This window comes from Panulirus ornatus, chromosome 16, assembly GCF_036320965.1.
Source record: "Panulirus ornatus isolate Po-2019 chromosome 16, ASM3632096v1, whole genome shotgun sequence".
Classification (NCBI taxonomy): Eukaryota; Metazoa; Arthropoda; class Malacostraca; order Decapoda; family Palinuridae; genus Panulirus; species Panulirus ornatus.
Window position 1 is genome coordinate 42,645,998 of NC_092239.1, and position 14,149 is coordinate 42,660,146.

A 14,149-nucleotide genomic window follows, 5' to 3' on the forward strand; every position below is an offset into this window, starting at 1 on the left:
GAGGTAGCGCAAGGAAACAGACGAAAGTAATGGCCCAACCCACCCCATACACATGTATATACATATGTCCACACACACGCAAATATACATACCTACACAGCTTTCCATGGTTTACCCCAGACGCTTCACATGCCTTGATTCAATCCACTGACAGCACGTCAACCCCGGTATACCACATCGCTCCAATTCATTCTATTCCTTGCCCTCCTTTCACCCTCCTGCATGTTCAGGCCCCGATCACACAAAATCTTTTTCACTCCATCTTTCCACCTCCAGTTTGGTCTCCCTCTTCTCCTCGTTCCCTCCACCTCCGACACATATATCCTCTTGGTCAATCTTTCCTCACTCATTCTCTCCATGTGACCATACCATTTCAAAACACCCTCTTCTGCTCTCTCAACCACGTTCTTTTTATTTCCACACATCTCTCTTACCCTTACGTTACTTACTCGATCAAACCACCTCACACCACACATTGTCCTCAAACATCTCATTTCCAGCACATCCATCCTCCTGCGCACAACTCTATCCATAGTCCACGCCTCGCAACCATACAACATTGTTGGAACCACTATTCCTTCAAACATACCCATTTTTGCTTTCCGAGATAATGTTCTCGACTTCCACACATTCTTCAAGGCTCCCAGAATTTTCGCCCCCTCCCCCACCCTATGATCCACTTCCGCTTCCATGGTTCCATCCGCTGCCAGATCCACTCCCAGATATCTAAAACACTGCACTTCCTCTAGTTTTTCTCCATTCAAACTCACCTCCCAATTGACTTGACTTATATATATATATAATATATATATATATATATATATATATATATATATATATATATATATATATATATATATATATATTCCCTGGGGATAGGGGAGAAAGAATACTTCCCACGTATTCGCTGCGTGTCGTAGAAGGCGACTAAAAGGGGAGGGAGCGGGAGGCTGGAAATCCTCCCCTCTCACTTTTTTTTTTAATTTTCCAAAAGAGGGAATAGAGAAGGGGCCCAGGTGAGGATATTCCCTCAAGGGCCCAGTCCTCTGTTCTCAACGCTACCTCGCTAATGCGGGAAATGGCGAATAGTATGAAAGAAAGAAAAAGATATATATATATATATATATATATATATATATATATATATATATATATATATTTTTTTTTTCATACTATTCGCCATTTCCCGCGTCAGCGAGGTAGCATTAAGAACAGAGGACTGGGCCTCTGAGGAAGCATCCTCATCCAGTCCCCTTCTCTGTTCCTTCCTTTGGGGAAACGAAAAAAAAATGAAATGAAACGAAACACGATGAGTTCCCAAGTGCACTTTTGTGTAATCATCTCATCATCAGGGGAGATACAAGAAAGAATTATGTCAGTTGATATACAACGAAGAGACGTAACTAGGACACCATTGGTAAACAAGTGACTGTCCAAGGCAGACAATAAGTTAATCATATACTTATTAGGTGGACCAGAAGGGGAATCGTTTACAAATTTTATCAACAATAAAGATATCCGATTTGTATAGACCTTCACAAATATTAAGATTACAATTCTAATATTAAGATTACAATTCTTTGTGTATTTACTGATGGAAGATTCAATGATATTTCTCATGGCACTGGAGTTACAGTTAATAACTGAGATGGCATCATATCAGTCAATGCAATTTTGATAGTTTTTAACATGATTAAACGGCATTTGATTCTTGTCCTGTTTTTATACTATATTTATGTTGCTTAAGTCTGACTGAAAGATCCTTACCAGCCTGCCCAACATAAAACTTATCACAATTTTTATATGGCACTTTATACTTGCATCCAGGAGAACTTTCTGGTGAGTTCCTGATTAAGATATTTTTTATAGTGTTATTGTTGCTGAAGGCAACATTTACAGTAAAGGATTTAAGCAACATGGGAAGTAAAATATTATGAGAAGGGAAAATTGGAAGATTCTTGGTGTCAATGGGAGGTTTGGGTTCAGCTCCAGAAAGTGACTTCCTGAATAACTTTATGGATTTATCAGTGAAAGATCTAGGGTACTTTACCTTGGATCCAATAGAATATATCTTCTCAAACTCATCATCAATAAACTCTGGACGTAATGCCTTAAGGAACATAGACTGAAATGATGATAATTTAACTCTGTGATTTTATAAATATTTAAGTCATCCCTGGAGATAGAGGAGAAAGAATACTTCCCACGTATTCCCCATGTGTCTTAGAGGAGAAAGAATACTTCCCACATATTCCCCATGTGTCATAGAAGGTGACTAAATGGGGCAGGAGCAGGGTCTGGAAAAAGAAACCTCCTTGTATATGATGTCTGAAATGAATATCTGAAAGGGAAAACAGAACATTTGACGTGCTGTCAATTGATTGAACAAGGGCGTGTGAAGCGTCAGGTTACGGTAAATTATGGAAAGGTCTGTGGGGCCTGGATGTGGAAAGGGAGATGTGGTTTTGGTGCATTACACATGACAGGTAGAGACTAAGTATGAACAAATGTGGCCATTTTTGTCTTTCTTGGCGCTACCTTGCTTGAGGGTGGGATTGAGATGGCTACGGGGATGAAGGCAGCAAGTATGAATATGTACATGTTTATATATGTATATACCAATGTATGTATACAAATGGGAACTTCAGTGAAGGGGGCTAATGGGGAGGTGATAACAAGTAGTGGTGATGTGAGAAGGAGATGGAGTGAGTATTTTGAAGGTTTGTTGAATGTGTTTGATGATAGAGTGGCAGATATAGGGTGTTTTGGTCGAGGTGGTGTGCAAAGTGAGAGGCTTAGGGAAAATGATTTGGTAAACAGAGAAGAGGTAGTAAAAGCTTTGCGGAAGATGAAAGCCGGCAAGGCAGCGGGTTTGGATGGTATTGCAGTGGAATTTATTAAAAAAGGGGGTGACTGTATTGTTGACTGGTTGTTAAGGTTATTTAATGTATGTATGACTCATGGTGAGGTGCCTGAGGATTGGTGGAATGCGTGCATAGTGCCATTGTACAAAGGCAAAGAGGATAAGAGTGAGTGCTCAAATTACAGAGGTATAAGTTTGTTGAGTATTCCTGGTAAATTATATGGGAGGGTATTGATTGAGAGGGTGAAGTACAGAGCATCAGATTGGGGAAGAGCAGTGTGGTTTCAGAAGTGGTAGAGGATGTGTGGATCAGGTGTTTGCTTTGAAGAATGTATGTGAGAAATACTAAGAAAAGCAAATGGATTTGTTTGTAGCATTTATGGATCTGGAGAAGGCATATGATAGAGTTGATAGAGATGCTCTGTAGAAGTTACTAAGAATATATGGTGTGGGAGGCAAGTTGTTAGAAGCAGTGAAAAGTTTTTATCGAGGATATAAGGCATGTGTACGTGTAGGAAGAGAGGAGAGTGATTGGTTCTCAGTGAATGTAGGTTTGCGGCATGGGTGTGTGATGTCTCCATGGTTGTTTAATTTGTTTCTGGATGGGGTTGTTAGGGAGGTGAATGCAAGAGTTTTGGAAAGAGGGGCAAGTATGAAGTCTGTTGTGGATGAGAGAGCTTGGGAAGTGAGTCAGTTGTTGTTCGCTGATGATACAGCGCTGGTGGCTGATTCATGTGAGAAACTGCAGAAGCTGGTGACTGAGTTTGGTAAAGTGTGTGAAAGAAGAAAGTTAAGAGTAAATGTGAATAAGAGCAAGGTTATTAGGTACAGTAGGGTTGAGGATCAAGTCAATTGGGAGGTAAGTTTGAATGGAGAAAAACTGGAGGAAGTAAAGTGTTTTAGATATCTGGGAGTGGATCTGGCAGCGGATGTAACCATGGAAGTGGAAGTGAATAATAGGGTGGGGGAGGGGGCGAAAATCCTGGGAGCCTTGAAGAATGTGTGGAAGTCGAGAACATTATCTCGGAAAGCCAAAATGGGTATGTTTGAAGGAATAGTGGTTCCAACAATGTTGTATGGTTGCGAGGCGTGGGCTGTGGATAGAGTAGTGCGCAGGAGGGTGGATATGCTGGAAATGAGATGTTTGAGGACAATATGTGGTGTGAGGTGGTTTGATTGAGTAAGTAATGTAAGGGTAAGAGAGATGTGTGGAAATAAAAAGAGTATGGTTGAGAGAGCAGAAGAGGGTGTTTTGAAATGGTTTGGGCACATGGAGAGAATGAGTGGGGAAAGATTGACCAAGAGGATATATGTGTCAGAGGTGGAGGGAACGAGAAGTGGGAGACCAAATTGGAGGTGGAAAGATGGAGTGAAAAAGATTTTGAGTGATCGGGGCCTGAACATGCAGGAGGGTGAAAGGCGGGCAAGGAATAAAGTGAATTGGATCGATGTGGTATACAGGGGTAGACGTGCTGCCAGTGGATTGAATCAGGGCATGTGAAGCGTCTGGGGTAAACCACGGAAAGTTGTGTGGGGTCTGGATGTGGAAAGGGAGCTGTGGTTTCGGGCATTATTACATGACAGCTAGAGACTGAGTGTGAACGAATGTGGCCTTTGTTGTCTTTTCGTAGCGCTACCTTGCACCATGAGGGGGAGGGGGATGTTATTCCATGTGTGGTGAGGTGGCGATGGGAATGAATAAAGGCAGTGTGAATTGTGTGCATGGGTATATATGTATGTGTCTGTGTGTGTATATATGTGTGTACATTGAGATGTATGGGTATGTATATTTGCGTGTGTGGACGTGTATGTATATACATGTGTATGTGGGTGGGTTGGGCCATTTCTTTCGTCTGTTTCCTTGCGCTACCTCGCAAACGTGGGAGACAGCGACAAAGCAAAATAAGATAAAAAATAAATGTATACGTTGAGATGTGTATGTATGTGTATGGGCGTTTATGTATATATATGTGTATATGAGTGGTTGAACCATTCTTAGTCTGTTTCCTTGGGCTACTACACAGACCCAGGAAACGGCAATTAATTATTAGTTCTAATGAATAATATATTTTTTGTTATACTTTGTCGCTGTCTCCCGCGTTAGCGATTAGCGCAAGGAAACATATGAAAGAATGGCCCAACCCACCCACATACACATGTATATACATCAGCGCCCACACATGCACATATACATATCTATACCTTTCAACGTATACATGTACATACACAGACATATACATGGATGAAGGCAACGTATGAATATGCACGTGTTTATATGTCTGTCTATGTATATGTAAGTATACAATGAAATGTGTAGGTATGTATATGTGCATGTGTGGGCGTTTATTTATATACATGTGTATGTGAGTGAGTTGGGCCATTCTTATGTCTGTTTCCTTGCACTACCTCGCTAACGCAGGAGACAGCAACAAAGTATAATAAAAAGAAAATATTCATACATGCTACCTTCATCCATTCCCGCCACCTTTCCGCCAAACATGTAATGGCACCCCTCTCCCCCTCCGTGCATGCGAGGTAGTGTAGTAAAAGACAACAAAGGCCACATTTGTTCACACTCAGTCTCTAGCTGTCATGTGTAATACACCAAAACCATAGCTCCCTTTCCACATCCAGGCCCTACAAAACTTTCAATGGTTTACCCAGACGCTTCACATGCCCTGGTTCAATCCATTGACAGCACCTCCACCCCGGTATACCGCATCATTCCAATTCACTCTATCCCTTGCATGTCTTTCACCATCCTGTATGTTCAGGCTCTGATCACTCAAAATCTTTTCCACTCCATCCTTCCACCTCCAATTTGGTCTCCCACTTCTTGTTCCCTCCACCTCTGACACGTATATCCACTTTGTCAATCTTTCCACAATCATTCTCTCCATGTGACCAAACTATTTCAATACACACTCTTCTGCTCTCTCAGCCACACAATTTTACTACACATCTCTCTTACCCTTTCATTACTTACTCGATCAAACCACCTCACACTACATATTGTCCACAAACATCTCATTTCCAACACATCCACCCTCCTCCGCACAACCCATGCCTCACAACGATATAACATTCTTGGAACTGCTATTCCTTCAGTCATACCCATTTTTGCTCTCCTAGATAACGTTCTCACCTTCCACACATTCTTCACTGCTCCCAGAACCTTCGCCCCCTCCTCAGCCTGTGACTCACCTCTGCTTCCATGGTTCCATACTCTGCCAAATCTACTCCCAGATATCTAAAACACTTCACTTCCTCCAATTTTTCTCCATTCAAACTTACCTCCCAATTTACTTTTCCCTCAACCCTACTGAACTGAATAACTTTGCTCTTATTGACATTTACTCTTAACTTTCTTCTTTCACACACATTACCAAACTCAGTCACCAACTTCTGCAGTTTCTAACCCGAATCAGCCACCAGCACTGTATCATCAGCAAACAACTGACTCGCTTCCCAAGCCCTCTCATCCACAACAGACTGCATACTTGCCCCTCTCCAAAAGTCTTACATTCACCTCCCTAACAACCCCATCCATATACAAATCAAACAACCATGAAGACATCATGCCCTCTGCCACCAACCGACATTGAGAGAGTGTGGCAGATATAGTCTACTGATAAAGGTGCTGTACGAAGTGAAAGGGTCAGGAAGAATGACTTAAAGACAGAAGAGGTACTGAAAGTTCACATTCATTCCCAAGCTGTCATGTGTAATGCACCAAAACCACAGCTCCCTTTCCGCATCCAGGCCCCACAGACCTTTCCATGGTTTACCCCAGATGCTTCACATTCCCTAGTTTCAGTCCATTGACAACACATCGACCCCAGTATACCACATCACTACCTGTTATTACTTCCCCCCTTCACCAATGTTCCCATTTGTTCTCTTGTCTTATGCTCATTATTTCCATCTTCCCGAAACATCTTTTTATTCTCCTTAAGATTAAATGATACTCTCTCACCCCAACTCATATTTGCCCTTTTTTTTTTTTCAACTCCTGCATCTTTCTCTTGACCTCCTGCCGCTTTCTTTTATGCATCTCACAGTCATTTGCACTACTTGCCTGCAAGTATTGTCCAAACGCTTATATTTTCTCTCTCACTAGTAACTTTACTTCTTCATCCCACTACTCACAACCCTTTGTAATCTGCCCACCTCCCACTTTTCTCATGCCACATGCATCTTTTGCATATGCCAACACTGCTTCCCCAAATATATCCCGTTCCTCAACCACTCCCCTCTCATCATTTGCTCTCACCTTTTGCCATTCTGCACTCGATCTCTCCTTTGCAAGCTTGCTCACTTTCCCCACTCTCTTCTTGATATTCGTTTTTCTTTATTGAAACATCTATAAATCGTCACCTTCAAAAGATAGTGATCAGACACCCTTCCAGCTGCCCCTCTCAGCACATTAACACCCAGAAGTCTCTCTTTTACATGCCTGTCAATTAACTTATAATCTGATAATGCCCTTTGACCATGTCTCCTACTGACAAATGTATATTTTTGTATATCTTTTTAACCAGGTATTCCTAATCACCAGTCTTTTTCAGTACTCAAATCCACAAGCTCTTCATGATTTCACTTACAACCACTTACAACACTGAACACCCCATGCACACCAATTGTACCCTCAACTGCCACATTACTCACCTTCGCATTGAAATCACCCATCACTAATACCCAGTCTCGTGCATCAAAGCTGCAGACGCTCACACAGCTGTTCCCAAAACACTTACCTCTCATGATCTTTCTTGTCATTACCAAGTGCATATTCACTAATAATCACCTGTCTCTCTCCATCCACTTTCAGTTTTACCCACATCAGTCTAGAATTTACTTTCTTTCACTCTGTCACATACTCCCACAACTCCTGCTTCAGGAGTAGTGCTACTCCTTTCTTAACTCTTGTCCTGTCACCAACCTTGACTTTATTCCCAAGACTTTCCCAAACCACTCATCCCCTTTACCCTTCAGCTTTGTTTCACTTTGAGCCAGAATGTCCAGGTATCTTTCCTCAAACATACTTCCTATCTCTCCTTTCTTCTCATCTGGTTACATCCACTCACATTCAGACACCCCAATCTGAGCCTTCAAGGAGGAGGAGCACTCCCAGCTTGACTCCTCCTATTTCCATATTTAGAAATTTAGAACAAGGAGGGAAGGGTTTCCAGCTCCCCACTTCCGCCCCCTTCAGTTGCCTTCTACGACGTTTGGGGAATTCGTGGGAAGTAATCTTTCTACCCCATCCCATGGATATATATATATATATATATATATATATATATATATATATATATATATATATATATATCATACAAAGCTCCATCAGCCAGGATCGAACCTTGGACCCCTTGTGCAAGAGGCAGGCATGCTAACCGCTAGGCTAAGGGACTTTATAATAGGAAACAACTATTCGAAATACTAAGTACTCGAATACCCTTTGTCTCACTATGGTGAGCAACGGGGTCTATCGGTTGTTTCCGAACAGAACACATAGCCAGCTGAGAGCGTTTTACCGAACCTGACTGTACAACGCGGAGTTATATGAATACGAATAAAGTGTATATGAACGCGCACCTTCATAGAACATACAAAGCTCCATCAGCCAGGATCGAACCTGGGACCCCTTGTGCAAGAGGCAGGCATGCTAACCGCTAGGCTAAGGGACTGTATAATAGGAAACAACTATTCGAAATACTAAGTACTCGAATACCCTTTGTCTCACTATGGTGAGCAACGGGGTCTATCGGTTGTTTCCGAACAGAACACATAGCCAGCTGAGAGCGTTTTACCGAACCTGACTGTACAACGCGGAGTTATATGAATACGAATAAAGTGTATATGAACGCGCACCTTCATAGAACATACAAAGCTCCATCAGCCAGGATCGAACCTGGGACCCCTTGTGCAAGAGGCAGGCATGCTAACCGCTAGGCTAAGGGACTGTATAATAGGAAACAACTATTCGAAATACTAAGTACTCGAATACCCTTCGTCTCACTATGGTGAGCAACGGGGTCTATCGGTTGTTTCCGAACAGAACACATAGCCAGCTGAGAGCGTTTTACCAAACCTGACTGTACAACGCGGAGTTATATGAATACGAATAAAGTGTATATGAACGCGCACCTTCATAGAACATACAAAGCTCCATCAGCCAGGATCGAACCTGGGACCCCTTGTGCAAGAGGCAGGCATGCTAACCGCTAGGCTAAGGGACTGTATAATAGGAAACAACTATTCGAAATACTAAGTACTCGAATACCCTTCGTCTCACTATGGTGAGCAACGGGGTCTATCGGTTGTTTCCGAACAGAACACATAGCCAGCTGAGAGCGTTTTACCGAACCTGACTGTACAACGCGGAGTTATATGAATACGAATAAAGTGTATATGAACGCGCACCTTCATAGAACATACAAAGCTCCATCAGCCAGGATCGAACCTGGGACCCCTTGTGCAAGAGGCATTCTTTCCCCCCTATCCCCAGATAGATAAATGGATAGAAGGAACATGAGGTAGGACCAGGTAGATAAATGGATAGAAGGAACATGAGGTAGGACCAGATAGATAAATGGATAGAAGGAACATGAGGTAGACACCTCTGTGAACGTGGTACCACTGGAGTTGCCCTCTGCCATTGGCCTTTACTGTTAAGGGTAAGGTACTAAATGTTAAGAAGCGGCTCTGGATTTATGGAGACTGTTGCCATGGCCATCCCTTTGAGGGTGTCGCAATTTGAACAGGCTTTAGAAATATAGGTAGATAGTAAGTAATGGAGATAAGATGGTTTTGTTATTGACAAGACAACGTATATGTATCGGGAAATATGTAATTATTGACAGTGAATTCTATTAATATAAATAGAAGAAAACAAACTTTGAATTGTGGTGCAGTCTTCTCTTCACAGGAATGTAATTATTGACAGTGAATTCTATTAATATAAATAGAAGAAAACAAACTTTGAATTGTGGTGCAGTCTTCTCTTCACAGGAAATGTACATTCTCAAAAGCATTCTCTTTCAAAATAATCCATTGTCATCTATATTTAAAATCTGCTTAGGAGAATCCACCTTCATAATTCTGTTAAGGATTTCTAGGAAGTTTTTAACAGCAACAGTATCAGCCAAAGCACCCTCACCACTCTTCTTGATATTGTGGTAATCGTAGTATTTCCTAAGATTCATGAACCAACCATGACTTGCTTGAAACAACTTCGCTCCTTCTCCTGCTGATATGTCTTTTTGTGTACCCCAGGCCTTTGCCCACATCTCATTCATTTTGACAGGAACATATTCAGGTGTTTGGTGTTTGATCCATTTGCTCAGCAGTCTCCCTAATTGAATTTGATGAATACATTGTCTTAAATGCACTGATTAATGTTCCCCTCTTGGCACTCACTGAGCTCCTTGCATTATTATGAATAGTCTGTAAAGTAGGTTTACAAAGTCCTAGGACATGCTTAAAATCAGCATATCCTCCTTAACTTATGATTCTCAGCACTGCTGATATCTAGTGACATTAGAAAGACACTCTTGTGGCATAAAGCAAGGGCAAAATACCTGCAACATACAATATATAAAGTGCAGCACAGAATACTTAAGCATTTCTTGAATTTAGATTGTATTCACACCATGTGCATGTGTACTTGCACTGTGCTGTTAGCATTACACCATTGCGCTGCCAGCCCAGTGTTGAATGCGTTATTCCAAACCTAATCCTGTGTAAATTGAAAACAAAAGTTTAAAATGGTAGTGTGTATCATTTTAAAAATGTAAATCAAACACACACAGATTTAGAGGTACCTGTATTTTCTCTCTGGTTGTGAAGTTCTCAAGGGGACTTCTCTGTAAATCTAGGTGACTACAATGGAAAAACCAGTGTCATACATTATCAGGATACATGTGCTGTATCTATCCATCTATTGGTATCTCTGATGCCTGTTTCCCTCTGAAACTTTAATTTGGGTGCCCATGGCAATAATCTCCATGATTGAACTTGGTGCTGCTGCTTAACTTTTAGTGCATGACCCTTATCAGGCCACTGGCAGAGGGCAAGTCTAGTACAGTGTTTGTTGAGACTCTATGTAATGTTCCTACTGACTACATCAATCTTATGATCCTGCCTAATGTTTCTACCTAATGCTCTTGTCTAAATGTTCTTATGTACTACTGTCAATTGCTCATATCATTTTACCTAAAGGCAGGACTAGCACACGACACTCGCCACAGGAGAATCCAGAGTTATGAAGAATGAGCCATGTGAGCTAAGTGTTGTCAAGTGTATGTGTGACAAGGAGAGATTTTGTGGGCAGAATGCCAGTAGTCTGCATATGGGTGAGGCAGAAAAAAAAAAAAGGGGGGGGCTTCTTGGGTCAGAGGAGTGTAACTTAGCCTCTGGAGTGCTGGCTCACTACACAGCTGTTGCAAACCTTCTGGGTTTCCAGGTGGTTAGTACTGATGGTACACCTCCCTGTCATTGGCTGCCTACCAGCTACTACGTATTCATGCGTTATATATTTAAACATTAATTACAATTTGTATTCAAAAAAAGATGAAAATATGAGCAATACCTGCATGTTAGTATGGCAGCATGGGTATTTAGCACCACTATGAAGTTCCTTTCCATGCACATGAATAGATTGTAGTGCATTTGGTGATTATGAACATTATGTTAATAGAAATATATAATCACTGCTGTGGAGAAAAGTTAAACACTCCATTTACCATCAGTGAAAATTCACTTGACTACAGTTGAACAGCATGTCCAAAGATTTAAACATTTGTGTTGTTTTAGTAATTTTTGAAAATGTATTTTTTTTACTTGGAAGTATAATCATTTGCATTTTTTCCCTGCAGGATGTTTCAAGATTTCAACGGTGTTTTCACATGCTCAGACAGTAGTTGCGTGTGTTGGTTGTGCGACAGTTTTATGCCAACCTACTGGGGGAAAGGCGAAACTTACAGATGGTAGGTTGTTTGAAATCTGTTATCTTTAAGTGGTAAAGCAGCAACTAAAGGTTTGTTGTGAATCCCTTAGTACATTAGAATTTAAATGGCATTGCAGTTAGCTCTTTTGCTTGATATGCATATATGTGGACCCAGTTCAGGGAAACATTGCCTTTCTTGGGGGGATTGATTTATGCTAGAAAAAGGGTAATCTTTGTAAATATTTACCACCTTTGGGTAGATAGAATTACATGAATCTGACAGATTAGGGTACAGTAGAATGGCTGCTGTGCCAATCTTTTTTTGTAAAATTACACTTCAATATCATGTTCATTCTCACATATTGTATTTTCATGTTGTGGATTAAGTTTATCTTTCATCTCAGCTTGTTTACACATATGCTGAAGTTTATCAGAAGCTTTCACATTAAATGCTTCATTAAATGATTTTGCATGCCAAGTGCAGTTTTTAATTAGTTGTGAAGCTTGCCACAGACGTAGCAATAAAAAATATCTTGGTGTCTGTTGTCAGAATATAATCATTAGTGTAACATATAGTGCACTATATAGATGCATTTGTAATACAGTTGGATCTGAGTAGATTGTAGATAGAACTTATTTCTGAATTGTTTGGCATTAAAGTGAAGTTTGAATGTAGGAAGATTACAAAAAGGAAGTTTCCTGTGAAGGATGCATTTTTGTGTGTCTTATGGATTGACAATTTCCAGAAGGAAATTTGAAAGAATTAGGTTAGATAAGTGAAATTGGAAGAGTTAAACTATCACCAAGTATAGATTTCATTTTTGGTGAGTGCTGAAATTCAAGTCAGACTTTTTACTGGTAATGAGTGTTTTATTTGAGTATTGAGATTTATATATTTTTTTTTTTTTTTTTTTTTTTTTTTTTTTTTTTTTACTGATCAGTGGTGATATATGTATCAATATGAAGGCTGCAACATTGTATTCAAGAACTGGGTTGATATGTATAGAAAGAGAAAAGCCTCAAAAGTAATAACTTTTAAGTTAAGGTATTCTAATAAGAGGGATGACATAAGGAAAGTAGAAAGAGGAAAGAAATTCGTTTGTAGTGTTGACGCATAAGATCCAACTTTTTGGCATAAAAGATAAGAAGGTAAGGGAGGTAGAGTAGATGTACAGCAAGGATACCATGAATTTGAATAGAGTTGATTATTGAGAAAGGGTATGGTGAATTAACTTGTAGATTTAGAATAGTATTGTATGACTGCATGGCCTTTGTTTTTCGCTGATGATACAGCACTGGTGGCTGATTCGGGTGAGAAACTGCAGAAGCTGGTGACTGAGTTTGGTAAAGTGTGTGAAAGAAGAAAGCTGAGAGTATATGTGAATAAGAGCAAGGTAATTAGGTTCAGTAGGGTTGAGGGACAAGTTAATTGGGAGGTAAGTCTGAATAGAGAAAAACTGGAGGAAGTGAAGTGTTGTAGATATCTGGGAGTGGATTTAGCAGTGGATGGAACCATGGAAGTGGAAGTGAGTCACAGTTTGGGGGAGGGGGCAAAGGTTCTGGGAGCGTTGAAGAATGTGTGGAGGGAGAGAACGTTATCTTGAAGAGCAAAAATGGTTATGTTTGAAGAATAATGGTTCCAACAATATTATATGGTTGCAAGGCATGGGCTATAGATAGGGTTGTGCGGAGGAGGGTGGATTTGTTGGAAATGAGATGTTTGAGGACAATATGTGGTCTGAGGTGGTTTGATCGAGTGAGTAATGAAGGGGTAAGAGAGATGTGTGGTAATAAAGAGTATGGTTGAGAGAGCAGAAGAGGGTGTATTGAAATGGTTTGGTCACAGTGACAAAGTGTGATAGATAACTAAATGATATATATATATATATATATATATATATTTTATAATTTTTGTATTTTTCGCTAATTCTCTGTATTCTTTGTCAGGATGTTCGTTCAGGAGGAAGCAAAACTAGGTATGGTGTGAAAAATTTCCCTCCCAGTGCTGCCTTTTTTCCTTGTCATATGTACTGAGACAGCAATAAAGATTTCACTGAGAGGTGCAAGTAATGCTTTGATTACCTGACAGAATTTTTTTCTTTCGTGCCTTTGTGCTGTTACCCATCATTATGAGCTAGGAATAGGAAAAGACAACTGAGCCATTGAGAAAATTGGAAATAAAAGGGAATTTTTTCCTCTCTCTCTCTCTCTCTCTCTCTCTCTCTCTCTCTCTCTCTCTCTCTCTCTCTCTCTCTCTCTCTCTTTAGCACCCATATTCAGGATGATTAAAAGTTGACAAGTTGAAATTAGTCACCTTTATAGTGGATATAGCTCCTAAA

General features: G+C 40.5%; 1 protein-coding gene across 1 annotated transcript in view; it reads left to right on the forward strand.

Moving 5' to 3' along the window:
- The window catches only part of RpS27 (ribosomal protein S27), a 37,444-nt gene extending 23,568 nt beyond the window's left edge, over window positions 1-13,876 (forward strand). Inside the window, exons 3-4 of the mRNA XM_071671630.1 lie at window positions 11,740-11,850; window positions 13,758-13,876. Of these exons, the coding sequence (XP_071527731.1) occupies window positions 11,740-11,850; window positions 13,758-13,786 (140 nt within the window). The 3' untranslated portion in view covers window positions 13,787-13,876. The remainder of the gene's footprint in view (window positions 1-11,739; window positions 11,851-13,757) is intronic.
- The last annotated feature ends 273 nt before the right edge of the window (window positions 13,877-14,149 follow it).